The sequence below is a fragment of the Budorcas taxicolor genome, chromosome 19, assembly GCF_023091745.1.
Source record: "Budorcas taxicolor isolate Tak-1 chromosome 19, Takin1.1, whole genome shotgun sequence".
NCBI lineage: Eukaryota > Metazoa > Chordata > Mammalia > Artiodactyla > Bovidae > Budorcas > Budorcas taxicolor.
Window position 1 is genome coordinate 35,942,853 of NC_068928.1, and position 22,772 is coordinate 35,965,624.

At 54.5% G+C, this 22,772-nt stretch overlaps 3 protein-coding genes across 4 annotated transcripts in view; 1 reads left to right on the plus strand and 2 right to left on the minus strand.

Annotated features, from left to right (window-relative positions):
- Positions 1-494: 494 nt before the first annotated feature.
- RSAD1 (radical S-adenosyl methionine domain containing 1) lies at positions 495-9,629 on the minus strand. 2 transcript variants are annotated; one of them, XM_052657992.1, is made up of 10 exons: positions 9,413-9,629; positions 8,901-9,034; positions 8,591-8,795; positions 5,822-6,187; positions 5,572-5,635; positions 5,021-5,168; positions 4,756-4,810; positions 3,755-3,858; positions 3,416-3,576; positions 495-936 (listed from the first exon to the last, which is right to left on the minus strand). In XM_052657992.1, exons 1-9 carry the CDS (start codon positions 9,545-9,547, stop codon positions 3,459-3,461), a joined length of 1,329 nt encoding a protein of 442 aa, XP_052513952.1. In that variant the 5' UTR covers positions 9,548-9,629; the 3' UTR covers positions 495-936; positions 3,416-3,458. The 2 variants fall into 2 exon arrangements, 1 of the variants encoding a protein (XP_052513952.1); XR_008201026.1 differs by lacking the exon at positions 495-936 and having other exon boundaries at positions 3,440-3,576; positions 5,034-5,168.
- A 1,582-nt stretch (positions 9,630-11,211) lies between these two features.
- Positions 11,212-22,772, minus strand: part of ACSF2 (acyl-CoA synthetase family member 2) — a 32,089-nt gene continuing 20,528 nt past the window's right edge. Inside the window, exons 6-16 of the mRNA XM_052657597.1 lie at positions 22,504-22,669; positions 21,854-21,949; positions 21,564-21,721; positions 21,191-21,282; positions 20,809-20,885; positions 14,295-14,402; positions 12,966-13,117; positions 12,008-12,149; positions 11,816-11,926; positions 11,615-11,683; positions 11,212-11,354 (exon numbers count right to left, since the gene is read on the minus strand). Coding sequence (XP_052513557.1) covers positions 11,304-11,354; positions 11,615-11,683; positions 11,816-11,926; positions 12,008-12,149; positions 12,966-13,117; positions 14,295-14,402; positions 20,809-20,885; positions 21,191-21,282; positions 21,564-21,721; positions 21,854-21,949; positions 22,504-22,669 — 1,222 coding nt within the window. The 3' untranslated portion in view covers positions 11,212-11,303. The remainder of the gene's footprint in view (positions 11,355-11,614; positions 11,684-11,815; positions 11,927-12,007; positions 12,150-12,965; positions 13,118-14,294; positions 14,403-20,808; positions 20,886-21,190; positions 21,283-21,563; positions 21,722-21,853; positions 21,950-22,503; positions 22,670-22,772) is intronic.
- Positions 16,387-20,566, plus strand: CHAD (chondroadherin). The gene is made up of 4 exons (XM_052657598.1): positions 16,387-17,302; positions 19,316-19,479; positions 19,746-19,891; positions 20,103-20,566. The coding sequence occupies exons 1-3, from the start codon at positions 16,523-16,525 to the stop codon at positions 19,885-19,887; spliced, it is 1,086 nt and encodes a 361-aa protein (XP_052513558.1). The 5' UTR covers positions 16,387-16,522; the 3' UTR covers positions 19,888-19,891; positions 20,103-20,566.

Sequence of the window (22,772 nt, forward strand, 5' to 3'; positions counted from 1 at the left end):
AATCCTCCTCACTGGCATCCATCTTGGCTGAACAAGGCGTGCACTCAGGAAGGACTCTGAGTCAGAATGATTGGCTAAAGACAACCTGGACACTAATCCCATCACCATAAACCCCGAGACTGCATGCCACTGTGGCAGAGCAGTTCTCTGGGTTCCGTGCTGCTCTCCGCCTGGGCACCCTTTCCCAATAAAACCTCTTGTTTTGTCAGCACATGCGTCGCCTCGGACAATTCATTTCTGAGTGTTAGACAAGAGCCCAGTTTCAGGCCCTGGAAGGGGTCCCCCTTCCTGCAACAGGAGGAGATGGTGGACCACCCACTGGCTCTTACAATCTGTGTTGGGCAAGTTTCCTGGCCCTTCCCAGGTTCACCAGAGTAGGAATATATACTCGTAAATATTTTGAACAATAAAACAAGTTACCATGTAAGTTATTTTATCCTTGTCTTAGCACATTCAGGCCGCTAAAACAAAAATACCATAGCCTGGGTAGCTTAGAGAACAAACGTTTATTTCTCACAGTTCTGAAGGCTGGGAAGTCCAAGATCAAGGTGCCAGGAGATTTGGTGAGGGCTCGATTCCTGGTACATAGCCATCTGTCTTCCCTCCATGTCATCGCATGGTGGAAGAGGCCAGGGAGCTCTCTTTCATAAGCACATTAATCCCTTTCATGAGGGCTCTATCCTCATGACCTAATTACCTCCCAAAGCGCCGTCCCTGAAGACCATGCCTCCAGGGATGAAGTTTCCACGCATGAATTCGGGAGGAACACGAACATTCAGTTTACAGCAATCCCATTACTTAAAAGTCCTTTCTTTGCAGGATGCAGTTCCTTTCCAGGAAGTGGATGGTCTCTCACAGATGGGACACGTGGGTTCTCCAGCAGGGAAAACACAGAAACTGAGACCAAGCACCAAGGCAGAGACGCCAGCTTTAAGCCTGAGGCAGAGGGGCCAGAGAGAGGTCAGGATTTTGGCTAGTTTAAGAGACAGGTCAGTCAACCTGACCCATGGTCAGAATAAAACGACAATGTGACAGAACGTTCTAAATGTCCAGAAGTGTTACACCAGGTCTGCTACCTTACTGCTTATATGACTTGGGTCAACTTAGATGGCCTCTTCAAATGTCCCCGTATGTAAAATGCAAGTCAAAACAGCTGTCCGGCTTACCTTACTCAATGAGGGTGGAGGTGGGTCCACTGTCAGCCCTAAAGCTGCCAGCACTCCAGGTGGGGAAGGTTGGTCCTGCAAGCTGTAACCACACTCACACACACACACACCACATTTCTCTAACTCCTCTCATCACCTCATCATCAGAGTAGTTTGTTCACCCTTCTTATTTGTATCCATATGCCTTTCAACAAGGCTTCCCTGGTGGCTCAGACAGTAAAGCGTCTGCCTGCAATGCGGGTTCCCAGGGTTGGGAATATCCCCTGGAGAAGGCAATGGCAATCCGGCAGAAGTCTCCACATGCAGGAGGAGAACCCCTCTGATGAACGACCCTGAGAAGGCCTGGATGCAGAGGCAAGGACCTCACTCCACTTGGCCATGTCTGGAACTAGCCTCATTTCCCTTGTTTCTCCAGATCCCCAACTCTCAGAATGGAAGGCAGGGCAGGATGGGATTTCTCAGCCTGGCCTGACTACTAGAGCCACGATTGAAAACAAGATTCCTGGCCTCCACCTTCTGGAGACTCTGATTCACATGGAGATGGCGGTGGGGGGGGGGGCGGGGGGGGGGGGCGCTGAATCACAGAAGGTGATCTGTGCCATCCCCACTGGACTCCCATTCAGCCCCTCTGCACAGGCCTCATGAGGTGCCCCCGCAGGGAGGGCCCAGGCGCCTCAGGCGGCACGAGCCCTGGCAGCGGGGAGAAACCCGAGTGGGCCTGGGCTATCTGATGGCACACCTGCACTGACCCCGTGCTCGCGTCTTGAATGTCACCATCAGGGGAAGGCTCGAGAAGAGGCTCCCGGGCAGAACGCACAGGTCACCGTGCAAGCTATGCTGGGGTCAGAGGAGGTAGTAGGAAAAAGGCATTTCTCCTTTTCCGGTGTCAGTCCCTCAGAACCAAAGGCACTGCAGGCTTCCCCAGCTCCTCTGTACACATTCACTGATAGTCCTGGAGTTTCTCTCTTTATGTCTGTCAACATGGTGGTTAGTGCCTTGAGGGCTGGGTTAGGTCTTACTCCTCTCTGCACAGTGTTGGCACACAGTTAGTGCTTGCTGAATATTTCATGAATAAAGGAGAGGTGGTAACACTTACCATGCTACCACAGGTCAAAAAAAAAACTGATACTCGCACCCACTAGGCACACGGGAAATGCATGTGCTCACCTCTGAGGGGTGGGGAAACCCCACCCCTAGTCATCCAGCTAGAGGCTGAGCTTTGCAAGCCCTGATTTGCGAGGGTACTAAATTACCTTTGGCAACAGGGAACCCTTTGACATGATAAATTATTTGCCTCTTCACAGGAAATACCTTCCTCTCCACTAGCCTCCCCACACTGCATAGAATTATTAGGTTAAGAGTATCTGCCTTTAAAAAAAGAAAAGGAAAGCTTTTTTTTTATGGACACATGCCAGTTATTGAATGTAGATGGAATGATAGAGTCAGAAATTTACATTTTGCAGCTTCCAACCTAACTACTGATTTAGGCAAGGATAATCGATAAAAGCTAAGACCACAGCCACATGATGAGGTTCAGGAAGGAATCTCAGCTCTACACTGATCCTCAAGCCCCCAAATCAGGATCCCACACTCCACTGAAGCCCAGACAAAGGAGAGGACCACAGTTAAGACAGGCTCCAGATAGGCTTATTAGGTTATTTAAATAAAATCAGGTGACCATTTCTGCAGGTAAAAGGCCAGGGGAGAATTACCAGGCTCTGATCTTTCCTGAATTCTCCCCTCCCCTTTCCCTCTCAGCTCCCCGCATCTTTACTCTTTCAAGGGAAGGGCTGCAGTGGGAAGGAAGAAGCCTGGGGAGCACTCTGGAAGATCCGAGGCTCCTGACACCCACGCATACCCTGGCCACCCAAAGAGTTGAGGCAAGTCTTGCTCTGATCTTTCCCATTGTTCTCAGAGTCCAGCAGGCTGCAGTGCTGGACAGCCATGTCCTGTCCTGTCCTGTTGGGGCAGGAAGCCTGAGAGCTCTATTTCTCAGAATCTTCTGTCACCCAGAGTTTGTTTAGAGTCTACTGATGAGAGGTACCCACAGAAACCACTGCCCCTTCTTTGGAGTAATGCTTCTCTGGCAGTGGTGGGTGCACTTGATGCCAGTCCCCAGGCCAGAAAAGTCCTCCCATCCGCCTCACTGTAGCCATTCCCCTGGGGATGCCAGGGCTGGGCAGTGGTCAGAACCAGGACAGCACCTGCCAGTGGCGATGTCTGCAGTCACCCCAGCCCCCAAAGCCTACCTGCAGAGTCCCGGCTGCAGAACATGTGGCTCTCCTCCGGGGGCTATCCTCTGGGCACGGAAGAGGGGGTTCTCTGCTGCCAGGCCTCTTGGAGCCGAGATAGAAGGGACAGCAACAGAGAGTCCAGCACAGCCAGCCCCTCCCAGGAACACCGAAGACCCCTGCAACAAGAGGCCTGGCTGTGACTGCCCCTCTTACTAGTTTCAGTCCTCACCCTCTGCCAATGCCAAGGCCCCGGCACCAGAGGCCCTTCCTTGTCAATCTTTCTCACTTCTCTCTGATCTGCAGATGTGTAATCAGGGTTCCCTGGGGTACCTAACCACTGTCCCCACAACACACCTGTGATCCAGCAGCAACAGGCCCTGCTCCTGTAGCTCCTTCACCTCCTTGCTGGCTCCAAACAGGTCCCACAGGGTCAGCGGGGGCTCAAACTGCTGCCAGTGCTGGGAAAACAAGAAGGGGCAGAGGTGCAGGAACCACAAGGTGGGGAGCGGGCAGGGGCTATTCTAGCCCCCCTGCCTGGAGGTATAGTGAGGGGTGGCTCCAGTCCAGCACAGAGATCTTAGAAACTGACTGTCATGTACACCAGGACCAGGTCAATGGGTCAGCAGGGAGGTGGGCTCCTTCACTCCTATTCCACGTCCAAACCAAATCTGGCTCCCCGCCAGGCCAGGTCTTCCTTTGCTCATTCCCCTCCCCGTTCTGGTCAGAGTATGGCCAACCCTAGTTGGAGCTCTCACTGGAAAAGACCCCGATGATGGAAAAGGTTGAAGGCAAAAGATGAAGGGGGTGGCAGAAGATGAGATGGTTAGATAGCATCAACAACTCAATGGACAACATGAATTTGAGCAAACTCCAGGAGATAGTGGAGGACAGAGGAGCCTGGCACGCTACAGTCCTTGGGGTTGGGAAGAGTCAGACGTGACTTAGCAACTCAACAACAAGTCCAGGTTCTATGGCTCTGATTTCATCTAGAGCAGTTCTGGGCTTCACTGATCTTTATTGCACATACTATCTGAGCTTTTAGCTCTGCTTAAAAAACATTTGAAAATTCTTAATCTAGCCAATTCCCTTGGATGGCTGAGAAAGTTAATATTCAGAGGTGAAAGGATGTGTGCCTAAGGGTGTAGTAGACGGGGACTAGAGCCCAGGTCTCTGTAGCCCTGGTCGAGGGTTCTCACCATCGCCTTCCCGCCCAGTGCTCCCACCCATCAGGTCTCAGCTAGACCAAGGCCCTACCTCTAGCTGCCAGTGCCAGAGGAATGGGAGGGGGTGTGTGTGTGTGTATAGAAGAAAGAGTGAGACAGAGTGATTCTTACCAGGTAAGATAGACCTCTTACCTGGTGAGTGATGCCCACGTCTGTGCGCAGCCCCATGGCCAAAACTTCCTCCAGCCTGAAAGAAAAACCAATAGGGGGTCTTGGAGAGGAGACTTCTACTTCTCCCATTCTTCAGACTCTAGTTGGGATATGTGTCTGGGGGATTTATGAGGATCACACAGCATGGGACAGGGTGGCGGAAGGGCAAGGCAGGAAACAAAGATGTGTAGGTGGGTGGTTCTTGGGGTACAGGGGAAGCCTGGGTGAAATGCCCTCAAGCGCTCACAGCTCCAGCTCACTCAGGGGGATGCGCCTCCGGGTGCCGTGACCAAACAGCATCACCTCCTTCATCCAGCTGTCAGGTTCTAGGGTCTGGATCCGAGCCTCTCGGGTGTGGCCCCCGGCCCCCTGGGGTATAAATCGCCCATGGGCCCCTGACAACATAAACAGGTTAACAGCAGCTAACACTGTGTGTTTGCTAGATGTTAAGTCAGTGGTTCTCAAAGCGCGGCCTCTGGACCAACAGCATTTCATATGCTAGAAATGTAAATCCTCAGGCCCTGACCAATTCCAGAAATTCCAGAATTTGGTTGGGATTCAGTTAGGTTTTAACAAGCGGTCCAAGTAATTCTGATGCATGCTAAAGATCAAGAACCACAGTGCCAGGTACTATCCCACGCGCCTCAAAACACACACTTAAGAGCTCTACAAAGTAGGTACTTTTTGCCACACTTTACATATGAGGAAACAGAGGGCCGGGGAGGTTAAGTGGCGCAAGAACACACAGCCATGACTCTGCTCTCCTGAGTCATCCCATCTGTGGTTCATGGCACTCACCAGGCCCAACGCCAAGGTACTGACCACACTGCCAGTAAGTCCAATTGTGGATACTAAGCGCCCCCTGTCGGGAGGAAGGGAACAGTCAATGGAGAAGGAAGCAGGTGGGCCGATCCCTGTTCGGGTAAGAGGCACCTGGTTACAATGTCCCACCATCTCAGGCCTTGGAAGCACCCTTCTCCCCAAACGGCCACAACTGCACTGTCACGCCTTAGCCCGCCCAGGCCCCACCTTCAGCTTTAGGACTTACATTCCGGGCAAAGTTGGAGACCTCATACTGGCGAAAGCCAGCCTCCCGCAGGACTGCCCGTCCCTCCTGGTACATCTCAGCGGCCAGTTCGGGGTCTGGGGCAGGAAGGGCACCCTGCTGCACCTGGGTGAAGAGTGCGGTGCCCCGCTCCAGGGACAGCTGGTAGAGGGACACGTGGTCATCACAGCAGCGCAGCAGTTCCTGCAGCTGCCTGAGCCACGGCCCCACCTGCTGTACCGGCAGCCCTAGCATCAGGTCCACAGAAACACGCCCTGGGAAGAGGCGCTGGGCCTCCGCCAGGGTCTGCAAAGCGTCCCTGGCCGAGTGTGTCCTCCCCAGCAGCTGGAGCTCAGTGTCATCTAGAGACTGGAGAGAGAGGGTGGAGTATAAGCATGCAGGCCAGCTCAGAGAGAGACAGAAACACCTGGCTGGACTTACTGCAGACACAGATCCAGGGGAAAACCCAGGACATGGCAGGGAGCCGGAAGGTGGATGGTCAAGCCAGTAGCAAGGGTACCATTCACTAAAGGGCTACCATGTGCAAAGCATCCTTAGGCAATATCTAATTTATGCCTGGAACCCTCCAACACTAGCTCCATTTTACAGATGACAACCTGGAGTTCATTAAGTAGCTGGCCCAAGGTCAAACAATGGTGAAGTCAGACCTGGAAATTAGGATTGTCCAACTCCAAAGCCAACAATCTTTTTTTTGATTTTACTTTTTATTTTGAAATTTTCAAACTTATAGAAAAGTTGCAATTAACATTTTTGCCACTTTTGCTTTGTCTCTCTCTAAATATGTGCCAAGTTGCTTCAGTTGTGTCCAAGTCTTTCCAACACTATGGACCGTAGCCAGTCAGGTTCCTCTGTCCATCGGATTCCCCAGGCAAGAATACTGGAGTGGGCTGCCATACCCTCCTCCAGGGGGTCTTCCTGACCCAAGGATCAAACTCGTGTCTCTTACGTCTGCTGCATTGGCAGGCGAGTTCTCTACCACTAGCACCACCTCGGGAGCCCCCTCTCTAAATACACACACATATTATTATTATGTTGAATTTTTTGAGAGTAAGTTATAGACCATGCTGTCTAAAAGAACCATGTGGGATGACGAAAATGTTCTGTAATTGCACTGTCCAATATAATAGATACTAACCACATGTAGTTGTTTACATTTTAGAAGTTAATTAAATTTAAATACTCACATTCTAAGTGTTTCCTAGCATGAGGTCAGTGGCAACTATACTGGTCAGTGAAGATTCAGAACATTTTAGTAGAATATGGTAGCCACTGTTCACAGGCTAGTAGGCACTTGTAATATCATTATCTAAATGTAAAAAATATTTCTTAAGAATAAGGACATTCCCTTACACAGCCACAATCTAATTACAGAGTTCAGAAAATGTAACATGGACACAATTCCCTTATCTAACACACAGTCTTATTCAAAGTTGGCCAATTGTCCCTAAATGTCTGTTGTAGTGATTTCCTCGTCCCACCCCAATTCAGTATTCAATCAGGGGTCACACACTGCATGCAGCTGTCACTGTCTCTTTAGTCTCCTTTAGTTGAGATCCTCATCCTGCCTTTGTCATTTATGATACTGACATTTTTGAACAGTACAGGTCAGTTGTTTTAAAAACTGCCTCTTAGGGAATTCCCTGGCAGTCCAGCGGTTAGGACTCAGCGTTTTCACTGACGGGGCCCAGGTTCAATATCCCTGGTCAGAAAACTAAGACTCCACAAACTACACATTGTGGCCAAACCCCACCCCCTCCAAAATCTCTTAATTAGTCCTAGAGATCTCCTGTACATCACTGTGTTTATAGTCAGCAATACTGTACTGTACATTAAAAAGTTAACAGGGTAGATCGATCTCATGTTATCTGTTCTTATCCATACGTGTACAAAGTCTCTTAGGTGTCCTGATGTTTTCTCACAATTAGATTCAAGATATGTAAGTATTTGGAGGCCAGAAGAAATGGTGTGTCCCTTTCAATATGTCCCATAATGAAAAAGCCCTGACCCCAAACTCTTTGTTAAGTGGTACACGTACTTGAAATGGGTGTGTGTGGAGTCGGGGTGGGGATACTGGCTATAGAAATACCAAGGGCCAACCTGAGAGGAACACATTTCTCTCCCCACTTAAAACCCCTCAGTGACTCCCTTGTCACCACTAGGCAAAATTGCAAGTTTCCTAGTCTGGTGCTGAAGACTTCTGGGCCCCAGCTTGCAACTTTGTCCCCAGCCTCTCCAGTCACAAGGAATGGCTCAAAGGTCCTCCCAAACAGGCAAGCTCTTCCAAATCCTATCTTCCCCCTCAACACCCTCCTCTGATGGACTCCTCTTCCTTATTCAAACGTCACCTTCTTCAGGAAGGTTTCCATGATTTTGTCAGACTGACATGCCCTTCAGGCCATACTCATGAAAGCCTTTTCTGGAGACCCCATTCACAAGCAGACTTTATCATGCTGCAATGATCTGACCACCTGTCTGCCTCCTTCTGTGTCTCCAGTCAGGTAGTAAATCTTTCAAGCATCTACTATGTGCCAGGAATTGTAGTGGCTGCTTGTAACACCGGGATGAACAAAAAGGCACGCATGATCCCTGCCTAGGGCTTCAAACAGACAAGTAGGTGTCACCACACACTTTTCAGTGCCTACAGGGCCCTGGCACAAAGAAGGAGCTCTACAAATATCTGCCCTATGAATGAATGTGACTGGATGAGAGACATCCTGGATGCCCCAGGATAAGGTGGGTGAGATGGGTTACCTGGAGGCCAATGGACAACCTGTTGACTCCTGCTGCCCCAAATGCTGCCAGCCTGGAGCCTGAGGCCGAAGTGGGGTTGGCCTCCAGTGTGACTTCAGAGTCTGCAGGCAGGTGAGTTGCCTGGGCCACTGCCTCCAGGACAGCTGCCACAGTATGGGGGCTGGCCAGACTGGGGGTACCCCCACCGAAGAACACAGACTCCACTCTAGGGAAAGAGAATGGAGATGAAGACGTGGGGGGGCCCTCCAGGGTGCCTGCAACCTGTTCCGCTGCCCTACACAATTCCCAAGACCCTGCCCCCAGTACCCACCGTCGCACTCCGCTGAGTCTCAGCAGCGTCTGAGCCTCGGTCACCAGACAGCGCCTCAGAGCAGCCTCGTCCACACCACGGGGGATGTACTTGTTGAAGTTGCAGTAACTACAGCGCTTCTCGCAGTAGGGCCACTGGGGGCAGGGGGCATGTGACCCGGCTGAGAGGTGACCCTGGGCTGCCCCGGCCATTTCCAGGGTTCAGTCGCACACACCCCCATCCTGATTCCGAGGTCCGTCAACCTCTTAGCCACACAACCCTCCAAGGGGATTAGTAAGCCCACTTCAGTAGGAGAAAACTGAGGTTCAGAAGGCAAATCACTTGCCAAGGTCAACGAGACTGTGCACACCAGAGACTTCAGTTCTCCGCACCAAGACCCTTCCCCGCCAGGGAACAGGTCCCAGACCTCGTCTCGGGCCGGTGAAGGACGGCAGGCGGGCCCGCGGCGTGACAAGCGCCACGCGGGCCCGCGGCCCTGCGCTCCCGCGACCCCGCCTCCCCTCCCCACTCACGTGGACGTAAAGCGCGGCGCGCTGGCTCCCGGGCGCCGGACTCCGGGGTCTTCCCGCGTCCTCCGCGCGGCGGCGCCTCTGAGCCATCTTGGCGGCCTTCACCCAGCCGCGGGCCTGGGACCGCGGGAGGGCCATGGCGCCCGCGTGGCTGAGCGGCCCGTCGCGCGGGTCAGGACGCGAGCCCGAGAGAAGCCCAGGGTAGGTCTTACGGTGCGCGCAGAGCCGGGCGGGGCGGGGGTGGGGGTAGGGGAGCGGCCGCCCCGGCGGAAGGACTGGGGCTGCGTGGCCGCGCCCTTTGGCGGAGCCCCGCGCTAAGGGCTCGGGGGGCGTAGCGCCACCTGCTGGGCACCGACGCCCTCACCGCAGCCGCCCTGCCGTCCTTTCTCTGGCGGCTGGAGGTGTAGTGGGGCAGCTCCGCACTTTTTGGCACCACATCGCGAGCGAGTTCCTGGATCGATCCAGGACCTGTTAGTTCGTTCAATAGGTTTCTTCACGTTTTATGTGCCTGGCTCAGAGTTTCGGCGCTGAGGACATCCAGATGCATAAGATTAGGGCGAAGTGCAGGTACACGAGACAGAGGAGACGTAAACCAACAAGCGACAGCAGGCAACCGATTTAATTCAGCACCTCCTGGACGCCAGGCCAGTGTGCTTCGTGCTGTAAGGCTGGTCTGTTACAAGGGCTGTGGAATCAGTGGGGGAGGAGAGGGCACTTGGACTGAATGCTGCAGGGACAGAAAATCCCTGCTTGGTCAGGAGCATAGGCTGTCACCAGGGTCGGGCCAACCCCAGGCATCTGCTGTGAGGAGATGATGTATGTGGGACAGATAGGGTTCAGAAGAAGGGCTGGACAATCAGACACCTGAGGAACTGTCCCAGAAAGTGGAAAGACCATGGGCTTTGGAATCAGGCAGCTGGGTTCTAATTCCAGCTGTGTAAATTTGGGCAAGACACTGAACTTACTGAGTTTTTAGTTTCAGCCTTTGTGAAATGGGGCTAATGCCTGCTTGACTGTGTTCTTGGGAAGATTTCAACAGGAAATGTTGGCTGTATCTGGATATGGATGTGTCTGTATGTATACAGTGACTGGCACTCTAAACACTCTAAATTTATGTTCATTTTCTAAAAAGTAAAGATGAGGCTGCTGCTGCTGCTGGGGGCAAACAATGGGAGATAAGGCTTTCAAGCAGAAGGAACTTTTCCTTCTGTCTCTGAACTAGAAATCGACGTGCTTAGCTGTTTTTTATTTCTTGGCTCAAGCTACAGCTTGCTTTATCCTGCTTTAACTGCCCATTAAGGAAGCCCTGGTTTCACTGATTAAGAAAAAAGATAAAAATTGGTTTGGTTGGGAGGGATGGGGGGGTAGGGGGATGTAGAATGATAGTTAAAGGGTATAGAGTTTATTTTTAAGAGGTGATGAACATTTTTTATGTTGACTTTGTAGATCAGTGCACATATCTGTGAATATACTAAAACCATTGAATGTAACACTTTAAATGGGTGAATTGGGTAGTAGGTGAATTATAACTCAATAAAGCTATTTAAAAAATACTTGCTGCACTAATCTGGCAACAATGTGAAAAAGAAATGTGTGCTGATATCTAATTGTGTTAGATTAGATAACACCCTAATTGTGTTGATATCTCAAAGGGATGAGCGAGGATTAAATGAAGTAGATAATGCACACCAAAGTGCTTAGCACCATCGTTGACAAGGAATAGGAGTTTTAAAGTGCTTTGGGTCTCTTCCCTTCTCCATCCTGTAGCAGCTGCCAAGAGAGCACACCAGCGAGAGACCAGCCAAAGTAAACAGAGAAGCTCTTTATGCCAGATCACAGAGCAGACGCGGGGAATGTGGGAGAAGGGCAGGGAGGAAGGATCTTCTCCCTTTATTCACAGGTTTAGATGTTGCTCCATCTGCTCCCGAAGTTTGAATTTCTGGATCTAGAGGAAAGAGAAGGAAGTGAGAATTAGGCAAGCTAGCTAGGGTGTCCAAGCCCTGCTGGTTTGCCTGCGATTGAAGAGTTTCTCAGGCTAAAGCCAGGAAAGTTCAGGGCAAACCAGGATGAGCTGACAAACTTGTGACCCAACTGCCAGCCTCTCAACAGACTCTGGCTCATCACTCTGGGAGGCTCAGGCAGGGCCACCTGACCTTCTGCACCTGGGCTCCAACTTCCCTGCCCCTCCCTAGTCTCCTTACATACCTTTCCTGAGACGGTGAGGGGGTAGTTTGTGACAAAAACGATGTACCGGGGAATCTTGAAGTGGGAGATCTGCAGGCCAGAGGGGGATAAAGCATGAGGTTGGGCAGGGTCACGGTGGGCAGTGGGCTGACAGGTTGGCAGGTAGAGGTTATTAGAGAACTGAGCAACACGGTGATGCTTGGGGTGAATTGAGGCTCCCACCTTCCCTTTGCAGAAAGCCTTGATCTCCTCTGCCGTGGTCTTCTCCCCTTCCTTGAGCCGAATACAGGCACAGATTTCCTCCCCCATTCGGTCATCCTTCACTCCCACCACCTTCCAGAGTCAGAGACAGATATCAGACATCCCCATCTGCGTCCCCTGCTCTTGGGCTCTCACCTGGGCTGGGTGCCTCACCTGCACTTCCTGAACCTGTGGGTGTGTGTGAAAGAAGTCCTCGAGCTCGGCGGGGTATATATTCTCGCCGCCACGGATGATCATATCCTTAGACCGGCCCACAATCTTGCAGAAGCCCTGCTCATCCATCGTGGCGATGTCTCTGCAAGGAAAGCCCAGGAGCGGCCTCTGACATCTGCCTCATCCGGCTGGCTCACTCACTCACTCCCAAACACTTAGGAAACACCTACTGTATGTCTTACGCGACTCTAGACTCTGGGACATATGGCACGAACAAGACATTACCTGGATCATACAGGAGGAACTATCTCACGTAGAAGGCAGACCAAACCGAGTAAACCCATACCTATAGCATATTTTCTCTCTCTCTCTCTAAACATATCTATGCATACACCTTTTAGGGCTGGCTTCTTACCATTCAGGTTTCAGCCCAAACATTTCCACCTGAGAGAAGCCTCCTCTGATCACCAAAGAGAAAAGAATCTCCCTTCTCCACCACAGCCACTCTCTCTCCTGTGACCCTGTCTTATTAGTTGTGTTTATGAATGTAGGAAATGATCTTGACTGTATCTGTCTCCCTCCATCAGATATGTGGGAAGTCATAGCAGGATCCTCCCCTTTGCTTTCCCCTGGACCACCAGTGTTTAGAACAGTGCTAGCACATGGCGGGTGCATAATTAGAATTTGTTGAATTAAATGACTGCCTGAATCTAGGCTCAGATTTTGCAGGCACTACCCTAGGAGTTCTTATCTGTACTGTGTTTGGTCCTTCCAGGAGCCCTATTTGGAGAATATGATCATCCTCATTTTATACATTTTTGAAACTAAGTCTCCGAGATGTGAAGGGGCTATCTTGACAACTGGTTCTCCCAGTTCTAGTTCAGTGTTCCCAACTCAGCCTCAGGACCCCCAGCTTCCCCTTGGCAGCCGACCGCTCCACCCTGCCCTGCCTTCTCACCCCGTCCGGTACCACTTGTCCTGTCCAATTGCTTCCTCGGTCTTCCGGGGCTCACCCCAGTAGCCCAGCATGACGCAGTACCCTCGGATGCACAGCTCTCCAGGTGTGTGCAGCTCTGTCAGCGTCCCCGTCTCCATGTTCACAATCTGGGCCTGGGACCAGGCAGCTTCAGGCTGGGGCCTCCCACCCTCTCACTTCAGGATGAGGGGCCTCAGGAATGGAGAGAGCTTTGCCTTCTTTCCCCCTATAATGAAGCCCCCTGGCTCTGCCCATGCCCAAGGAATGGAGACGCAGGCTGAGTAGATCTTTCACCAGTTGGGTACCTGAGCTGGACATGAAAGAACAGCTGAGGCCCAAGTCAGGAGGTGCTGAGGAAACAGAGTGGGTGGGAGCTGCTCAGAGAAGGAGGCCAGAAGGGGGGCCAGGCCAGCTAAAGAATTATAAACTGTGCAGAAGGAAGGGAGTCTCCTCTTACTTCCCACTAAGCAGTAAATAAAGAAGCCAAAGAGGGTGGCAGAGCAGGGCCACGTGAACAGGAGAGGCGGCAGACAGGCAGAATCTGAAAGCCTGGTCAAGAAATGAGCCATAACCGTTGGGCAAGGAAAGCTTAGCCCCTGTGCCTCGTGTCTGCATCTGTGAAATGGGGAGAACCGTACCCGGCCTGTCTGCCTCACAGGCAGGCCTCTCAGTCAGTGACACATGGGAGGGACTGGTGTCACTGCACACTCACTTTAGGGAGGAGAGAGGTTGGCCCCAGGGGAAGCACACTGGCAGTAATCCCAGAGGGGCAAGGTCCAAGGCGGGAGGGGAAACAAGGCACGCTGGCATAAGCACCAGCACTGGAGGCTGGGAATTTGAGAGTGAAAGGTGCTCTGGGTCAGTCTTCAAGATGCAAGGGACTCCCAGAGGGAGAAGCTATTTGGGAAACTGTTTATGCCAAGCACAAAGAGGAAATCTGCTGAAATGAGGTTGGGGGATGGGGGGGAAGGCTATGGGAGAGAAAGAGCTGTGTAGGAAAAATCTCTGTGCTCTGGCTCCTCTATGAGGCTGTTCTGGCTGCCCCAAAACAGACAGTGGGCTTGGCAAAAACACACCTCAGACAGGAAGGGAGGCTGCAGAGAAGTTCAGCTGGCAGCTGGCCACTGTTCCAGCTCTTCCCAGTTCAGGCCTCAGCCCACAGAGAAAGCCCCAGGCCAGGCCCAGGAAGACCTCGTGGCTGGGGGCTCTCAGTGTCTGGAGTGAGCTGTTTGGATCTCTAATTTGAAAGCAATAAATGTCCCAGGGGCCGCACCCAGCTGAGTGGTGGGAGGAGGGGTGTCTGGGGCCCACCTCTGTGTGAGGCATGACTCTGCCCACACTTTCTGCCTTCTGCTCCACAGTGTCCTCGGTGAAGTTCATGAAGGTCACGGGGCTGTTCTCTGTGGTTCCATAAGCCACCTGGAGGAGCCAGAAAGGGTGTTTGGAACAGAGCGTGGGGAGCAGAAGGATGGGGAAGTGACTTTGAGGGAAGGACCTGGGGTGGGGAGTGGGTTGTGGGGGATGGAAGCAGTTGAACAGTAGGAAAAGAGGCATATTTGGCAGAGGTCAGGGGTCAGGAGGCAAAAGCACTGGATGTAGAATCAGACTAGCTCAGCTAGCAGGGGGCCCAGGTCTGAAATAAAATTGAGACCAGGGAAGCCATTCTCTTCCAGCCAGGCTCTCACTCTTCCCGGTTGCTTGCAGCAACCACATGGTTTAGCCTGTGGCTCCCAGTTACCAACATCTCAGCTTCCCCACCCCATCCTCAGGCTGTCTTAACACCCCCTTCCTGATTTCAGGCTATAGCATCCCCTTCCCCTTCTTTCCAAGCTGAAGAATCCATAAATTTGATGAGAAAGCCAGCCCGCCTTGGCCCAGACGGGAGCTACACAGATACCAGCCACCTACCCCTACCCTGCCCCATCCACTCGAAACCCAGGATAAATGCCTGGTCTTGGGGTAGGGTGCCCCCCCCTTCAAATTCTGGAAAGTTTCCTGTAAATTTGTTTTGCTCAAAATAAAAATACAGCCAACGCAAGGGTTTACAAAGCCAGTGGCACACACCCCAGCCCCCCTTCTAGTGGTTGGAACATCCTGAGCAACAGAAAACCAGCAGTCAGCCTTGGAGGAATACCACAAGACAGTGTTCTGGCCCAAGCATGACCCCCATCCAGAGGCAACGGCTGAAAGGGGCTTAGGAGATGGCAGGCTTCCGCACCTGAGCGCTGGATGAAGGGAGAGGGGCTGGTTAGGTTCCTTCCAGCCAGCAAAGACACCAGACCTCTGTTCGTCCCGCAGCCCTACCCTACCCTCAATTTCCTCTGTGTTAGCGGGCATGAATCACGCATAGCTGGGGTCTGGCAAGACTTGGGGTCTGGTTCCTCCTCTCACCCCCCAACACAGACAAGAACTCCTACCAGTCAGCCCAGAGCTTGGCTTGGGGCCAGAGCTGTGACTCTTCCTGCCCACCCTCCTGTTTCCATCGTGGCTCAAGGAGACACACAGAGACCCAGTTGGCCGGGGTAGGCCTGCCCACAGGACCTGGGGTCGTGAAGCCTGAGCTGTCGGGACCCAGCCCTCTCACCCACCCTTACAGTCCTGGGGCCACTGCCCAGGGGTGGCTTCTGCCAAGTACACCTTGGCGCCACTCTGGCCACCCCCCTGAGAGAACCACCCCCCACAGAGGGTCCTGACCACCGCAGGGTGGGGTAGGTATGAGGAGATGTGGACATTTTAGGGAGATTAAGGAAGGGGGAAGACAGCGCCACCGTGCCTGTGGTCTTTAGGTGTTTGCTGAGGCCTGTGGGTCATCCCCTCGCCCTCAGTTCCCACTTTTCTGGTTGCCTTCAGTCGTGGCAAAGGGATACAGGGGGTGCAGGGGACAGAAAGCCAGCCGGAGGCTGGGAGAGAGAGGCCAGGGCCAGTCGAGGGCGGGGAGGAGCTCCACCTCTTGAGAGCAGCTGGAGCGGGGAGCCCGACGCCGGGGTGGCTCTCACGCTCCGCCGGCGCCGCACAAGAGCCCCATTAAAGCGCCGCCGGCCTGCGACCGCGGCGAGACTCGCGTCCGGCTGTCCGGCCCTGCTTCCTCCCTCGCTGGGTCCCGGGCACGCGGCCGAGGGCGTCTGGGGGGAGGCGTGGAGGCACAGACTTGAGCAAACAAATAAGTTCAGGGGCTGCCCCCCTCCCCGACTCGGGAGTAAACTCCGGGTCCTGGACACACCCATACCCTCCCCCGCCCCGGAGGAGGTCGGGGTGGGGACGGAGCGGGGTCCGAGGGCAGGGAGACAGGGGCCCGAGCTAGGGGCCGCGTTTAGGGGCCAGTGCGGCCCCCCGCAGAGTCCCCAGGGTGGGAGGGCCCTTCCCCGTCGAGCGCAGGGGCGCAGCTCTGGGCGGGAGGGAGTTAACCCGGTGGCCTCCGGCTCCACGTAGGAGCTGGCTCTGGCTGCCGGCTGCGGTCAGGGCCACCATATAAATAGGGCGGGAGACCGAGCGCCGAGGACTTGCTGCCGCCCCCTGCCTCGGCCCCAGGCGTCCTGGCCATGGCCCGCCTGGTGCTCCTGCTCAGCCTCAGCCTGGGCCTCCTGGCCAGCCTGCTGCCTGCGCTGGCCGCCTGCCCCCAGAACTGCCACTGCCACAGCGACCTGCAGCACGTCATCTGCGACAAGGTGGGGCTGCAGAAGATCCCCAAGGTGTCGGAGAAGACCAAGCTGCTTAACCTACAGCGCAACAACTTCCCCGTGCTGGCAGCCAACTCATTTCGGGCCATGCCCAACCTCGTGTCGCTGCACCTGCAGCACTGCCAGATCCGCGAGGTGGCCGCTGGCGCCTTCCGAGGCCTCAAGCAGCTCATCTACCTGTACCTGTCCCATAACGACATCCGCGTGCTGCGGGCTGGTGCCTTTGACGACCTGACCGAGCTCACCTACCTCTACCTGGACCACAATAAGGTGACAGAGCTGCCCCGGGGGCTGCTCTCCCCTCTGGTCAACCTTTTCATCCTGCAGCTCAACAACAACAAGATCCGAGAGCTGCGCTCAGGCGCCTTCCAGGGCGCCAAGGACCTGCGCTGGCTCTACCTGTCGGAAAACTCACTCAGTTCCCTGCAGCCCGGTGCTCTGGACGACGTGGAAAACCTCGCAAAGTTCTACCTGGACAGGAACCAGCTGTCCAGCTACCCCTCAGCTGCTCTGAGCAAGCTGAGGGTGGTGGAGGAGCTGAAGCTGTCCCACAATCCCCTGAAAAGCATTCCCGACAATGCCTTCCAGTCCTTCGGCAGATACCTGGAGACGCTCTGGCTGGACAACACCAACCTGGAGAAGGTGAGCTCCTGGTTGTGGGGGCTGTGCCCTGGCTCCTTCTTCACTGACAGGAGGCCCAGGGATCCAGGGCCACAGCTGGGCACCATCCCCTCTCCCCTAAAATTGCCTCTTCCTGTGGCTGTCTCCAAGATGTGGAGCTCTGTCCTCATCTTATCACTGCTGCTGCTGCTAAGTCGTTTCAGTTGCGTCTGACTCTGTGCTACCCCATAGACAGCAGCCCACCAGGCTCCCCTGTCCTTGGGATTCTCCAGGCAAGAATACTGGAGTGGGTTGCCGTTTCCTTCTCCAATGCACGCATGCATGCTAAGTCGCTCCAGTCTTCTTGTCACATCCCCACCCCAAATCCTGCCCTGCTGTCCCTGTCCCTAGTCTCAGCCACTGCCCTCCTAGGATTCCTACTTATAAACAGAGCCAGGCTATCCTGGCCCCACCAATGGCCCCCAGGAGGCATTGGCCCTCAACCCCCCTGCTGTGCGCAGAAGCCACCTCTTCCTGTTGGGCCTTCCACCCCTCCTCTGCTGTTTTTTTCCTGCCTCCAGTAAACCTACCACCCCATAAAGGGAGGTTTGTTTATTGAGAAGCCTTCCAGAGGAGCTGGGCAAATCAGGCCCACAAAGAGACCCTGTTCCTGGTGGGGAGTGTGCATGAGTGCTAAGGTGGAGTGGGGGGCTGGGGAGTGAGCAGGGCGCACATAACTGAGGAAGACCGCCTCCATGCCTCCCAGAGGCCCTGGTGGATCCCCCACCCCACCCCCAGTCCACACACATACATTCCACTGCATTCTCAGGGCCATTTCAGCTGAGTGGGGACCATGGATGAGGGTCCTGCCCCAGGTGCAGGCATGGCATCCATGGGTTCCATGAAGGGCAAAAGGCAAGAGCCACTCACTACCATCAACCTTTGGCACAAGGACCCTAGGTGTCTCCTCCCCACAGGAAAAATTGGCCATGCCTCACTGTGCCCCAGACCACTCACTGCCCTTTGCCCACCCTGGTCACCAGACCCATCTCCTGACTTTGTCCTCCTCAGTACTTGGTCTCCTTTGATGCCCAGTGCCTGGCCAGATGCTGCTGCCTTGGGACAGGGTGGAATCCCTTCTTGGGACTAGAAAATTGCTCTGGCGCAGAGGCTTCCCCAGGAGGTTGGGCAGGGCACAGGGTAAGGTGGGAAGACGGTCATCAGAGCAGTCTGATTACCAGGGAGCTTCACACCCTTCCCTGGACTGCAGGCACAGAAATGAGGGCAGAATCGTACCTGGATGGCAACCAGCCTTCATCTGGGCGGACAGAGCCTGCCCGAGCCTGCCCTTCTTCAGCCCCAAACACTCCCCAGCTGAAGTCACAGTCCCCTGTGGCCCATTATTGCCAGCGTGGCCTTTCAGTGGGAAGTAGAGCGGGGAAGCAGGGGCTCATTTGGGGCAGGCGAGGCCAGGCAGGAACCGTGACGTCTGGGCCAAGATGTGGCCACCAATAGAATGTTTCCTCTGGAGCCAGCCAGCCTGGCCCAAGACTCCACCAAGGTGGCTCCACAAATAGTGCCTGGCAGGCAGTGAGGGAGCAGGGAGGACAAAGCTGGGGGACATACAGGACCCTGGGGCCTGTGGGGAGCCTGGGCCCACTGCCCATCCCACCAAACACTGACCAGCTTCACTCTGTGCCAGCTTGGGCCGCTGGGGCCAAACTCTGGCTGCCTCCCCAGTCCCAGTGTTTGCACAGAGAGCACGGTGCCAGAGGAAGAGGAGCTGGATGTGGCCCTGCAGCTACTGTTGACTCCCTAGTGCCACCCTGAGCAAGGGACTTAACCTTGCCCCGCAATCTACATATTGAAAAGTAAAACTACCTAGCTCCACAGACCGAATGGATTAATCACCTGAGAAAACTGGGTCACGCTGTGAACCTGCTCCAGGTGCCACTGCCTGCCTTCAGGGGTGGACCCTGCCCCATGGGAGCATAGGGCTGGGAGAGGCCAGACACTGGGACTGAGCTGCTCACTCACACCCACCCTGCTCCCTAGTTTTCTGACGGTGCCTTCCTGGGTGTGACCACGCTGAAACATGTCCATCTGGAGAACAACCGCCTGCACCAGCTGCCCTCCAACTTCCCCTTTGACAGCCTGGAGACCCTCACCCTCACCAACAACCCCTGGAAGTGTACCTGCCAGCTCCGGGGCCTTCGGAGGTGAGAGGGCCCCAGTAGTACCCCTAGAGGCCATCCTCATGCGATGGAGTGGAGACATACTGACCCTGCACTAAGACATCCTAGGCATATGTCCTAGATTTGCTCCCTAAGCGGTGTGGGACGCTGGGCATTCCCCCATTTGTAAAATGAAGATGACAGTTCCAGACTACCCTAAAGCAAAGTCACCCTGACCCCGCGGTTCACTGTCCTTACCTCCAATACTCTTACATCTCTTCCCCAACCCCAGCAACTCTCTGTCTCTCCAGGTGGCTGGAAGCTAAGACCTCTCGCCCTGATGCCACTTGTGCATCGCCCGCCAAGTTCAGGGGCCAGCATATTCGTGACACGGATGCCTTCCGCGGCTGCAAGTTCCCCACTAAGAGGTCCAAGAAAGCCGGCCGCCATTAAACAGGTGGGGTCCAGTGGGCATGGCCCCCATTCTCTCTCTGGAGGCTCTGGAATTGAGGGTGTCCCAAGATACTTCCATTTTTACAGGGAAAGGAGGGGAGGACTGGGGCTCCCTCCTCTAAGGGGGAAAACGATACTTCCTAGGACTCCCACCATTCTCTCCAAACGTCGTCTAGACTATTGCCGTCCTGACACCAGTCCTTGCCTCACCACAGGTCCTGACCCAGCCAGTCCTGGTGACTGGCCTCTGCCTTCTGCCGGAGAAACTACTGATCCTCTCACCTCTGACTCCCATCTTCTCTCAACACCCTCTGCTGATACATAGATCTGTTCACACCTAGACATGTCCTGGCAGGGCACCTGGGCACTCCAGCACAAACCCAGCTCCACTTGAGGTTGAGAGCTCCAGCATGCCTGGCCTCACGGCCACAGCTCCTCTCAGAGAAGCTGTTGCTAAGACCCCCAAGTCCTTTAGGACCAGAACAGGGTGACCATCAGGATGGCCACCCTTCCAGAATCCTCCTCTCAATTTCCCTTTCCCTGTCATTCGGAAACAAACAGCAGATCCTTGCCCTACCCCTTGCTTCTAGGAAGGGTCTGAAGCCCCTACCTTCAACTCCGCCAGCCCCCACCTGCCAGGACACTGGTGCTTTGCCACACATCCTCCCATGCTGCATTTCTTCCCCAGATTTCTATAAATATAAATTTATGTATGTATAATATTTACTCCCCTGTCACCTGTCTTTGTGACTTGAGAGCTGTTGATGAGGTCAGACTGCAGTTTCTCACATCTGCTTTCTAGAACGAAGGCCAGCTGAAGGGTCTTCCTTGGAGACCCAGGCTGGACTCCTCGACACATCCAGCAATCTGTTCTTGCCCAGCCCTGGCCTGGCCCCCACCCCAGCCCCTGCCTCTACTTACCACTAGCTCCTTCATGTTCAGCTTGTTGATGATGGCTCTGATCAGCTCTGGGGGTGCAGGAGACCCAGCAATCACACCTGAATCGGAGAGAGGGCTGACACAGCTCCCACCTTCTCCAGGTTCAGTAGACTCCCATTCACCTGTAGCCCTTTTTAGGAAATAACATTCCCTTTGCTTCCCGACCCTGAACTTGTTTCTAGACCCGGCAGCTGTCCTTAGGCTGATGTCTAGGCAGCTGGTCTTAGGCTGATGTCTAGGGACACTGGGGATTTCCCTCCCTCCCACCCATGTTTAGTGGCCTTTTTGCCCCTAAATGAAAGATTGGGCACCTATGTAGCTCACTAGGCTAGTCCTGGTCTCACCACTCTTGGCCCCATCCCACCTCCACGTATGGTTGAGATGTCGTAACTGGAGAAGTCTGGTTGGTTCAGAACGTCCACGAACATTGTGGGGGTCCCATACAGGAAGGAGCCTCTGTATAAGGGAGGTGCATCTCAAAATCAGGCTTGGAAGTAGAGGGGAACTTCCTCCTCTCACCCACCGGACTCTAACCCTCTAGTAAGGGCCACAGCTGCACTGTGGGATATAAGCAGAAGCTCCTTGGAGGGAGGGACTGGTCTCCTGAGAATCTCCCACTACCCCATCTCCATTTCTCCTGATTGGAGGGCGGAGACGGCTTGGAAAGGAATCAGGGCCCAGGAGTGAGGAACAGGAGGATCTTATCGGCCCACAGATAGCTGCCCACTGATGCCTACCTTTCTCTGCTGATGGCCTCCAGCGTCTTCTTGCCCTCAAAGACTGGAGAGCACAGGATAAGGGTGACACCGTGCATCAAGCTCACCATTGTGCCCCCCACAGAACCCAGGCAGTGGTACAGGGGGCTGGGCAGGACTACCCGCGATTCCTCTGGCGTCTGGAGATGGAAGCAGGAGCTGGGTCTACTGTGGGGCCAGAAGCCCTGCTCCTCTAGCCAGAAGGGGGAACCCAGCAAGCCCCCACCCCTGCAGGGTGCCAGGAAGCCCTTGCTGGGCCAGCACCCCCTCACCTTCTGGTGCAGTCTCAGGCGCTGTCCTATCATGTTGGCGTTGTTGACAATGTTGTAATGGGAGAGCGTAGCCCCCTTGGGGCTGCCGGTTGTCCCCTGACAAGACAAGAAGCTGATAGCTTGGCCTCTTTCATCCCATCTCCTTCCCACCCTGGGCCACGGCAGGGAAGGGCACTGGACTGGGAGTCAGGAGACGGAGATTGTTGCCTTAGATCCACCTATTCACTCAGTACATATTTATAGAGATTTGCCTTGTGCCTGCACGGTGCCAGGTGTTAGGATTCAGAAATGTGGCAGAGAAGGTCTATTTTCAGGCCACTGATAAGGTGGCTCAGAGGCTCACCAGCAGGTGGCCTCTCTGGGCCTCAGTTTCCCCATCTGCCAAATGAGGGGCTCTGACCTGTGGTGGCTCAGCACATCTGCCCCTGTGCTTGGGGCAAGAGGGCCAGGGGAGAGGAGCATGTGACAAGGACTCTAGTTGCTGATATTTTCCAGGGCAGAGGGGACAGCGAGGGCAGGCCCCAGGAGACGAGTGCTCTCCTGATCTCTGCCCTAATCTCTGCTGCCTCCTTGTTCTCAGGGGCAGGTCACAGGGCAGGCAGGTGTTAGCATGCCAGCCTGGGTTCAGGGCCTGGAGATCGCTGCCGTACCGAGGTGAACTGGATGTTGATGGGGTCATGGCAGGACAGGAACTGCTGGGTGTGCCGGAGCCGGGCCAGATTTTGCTCTTGACTGCCAGCTGCCACCACCTCATCCAGGAGCAACGTCCCTGGCAGATGGGCATCCACCGAGATGACTGTGGTCAGATCTGGAAGCCTGGCGGTGGGGAGCATGACAGGAGGGATGGCCCCCAGAGATGGGTAAGGAGTGAGCGGCCCAAGATATGGGATGATGTACCCCTCCCAACCCGGGACACCCC

Coding starts and splice junctions, on each gene's coding strand:
- RSAD1 (XM_052657992.1), bottom strand. CDS start 9,547: ATGGCCCTCCCGCGGTCCCAGGCCCGCGGCTGGGTGAAGGCCGCCAAG. Junction 5,169..5,571: donor GTACCTTGGCGTTGGGCCTG/GTGAGTGCCATG, acceptor TTATGTTGTCAG/GGGCCCATGGGCGATTTATA. Junction 3,577..3,754: donor CTGTTGCTGCTGGATCACAG/GTGTGTTGTGGG, acceptor CTCTTGTTGCAG/GGGTCTTCGGTGTTCCTGGG.
- CHAD (XM_052657598.1), top strand. CDS start 16,523: ATGGCCCGCCTGGTGCTCCTGCTCAGCCTCAGCCTGGGCCTCCTGGCC. Junction 17,303..19,315: donor ACAACACCAACCTGGAGAAG/GTGAGCTCCTGG, acceptor CCTGCTCCCTAG/TTTTCTGACGGTGCCTTCCT. Junction 19,480..19,745: donor CAGCTCCGGGGCCTTCGGAG/GTGAGAGGGCCC, acceptor CTGTCTCTCCAG/GTGGCTGGAAGCTAAGACCT.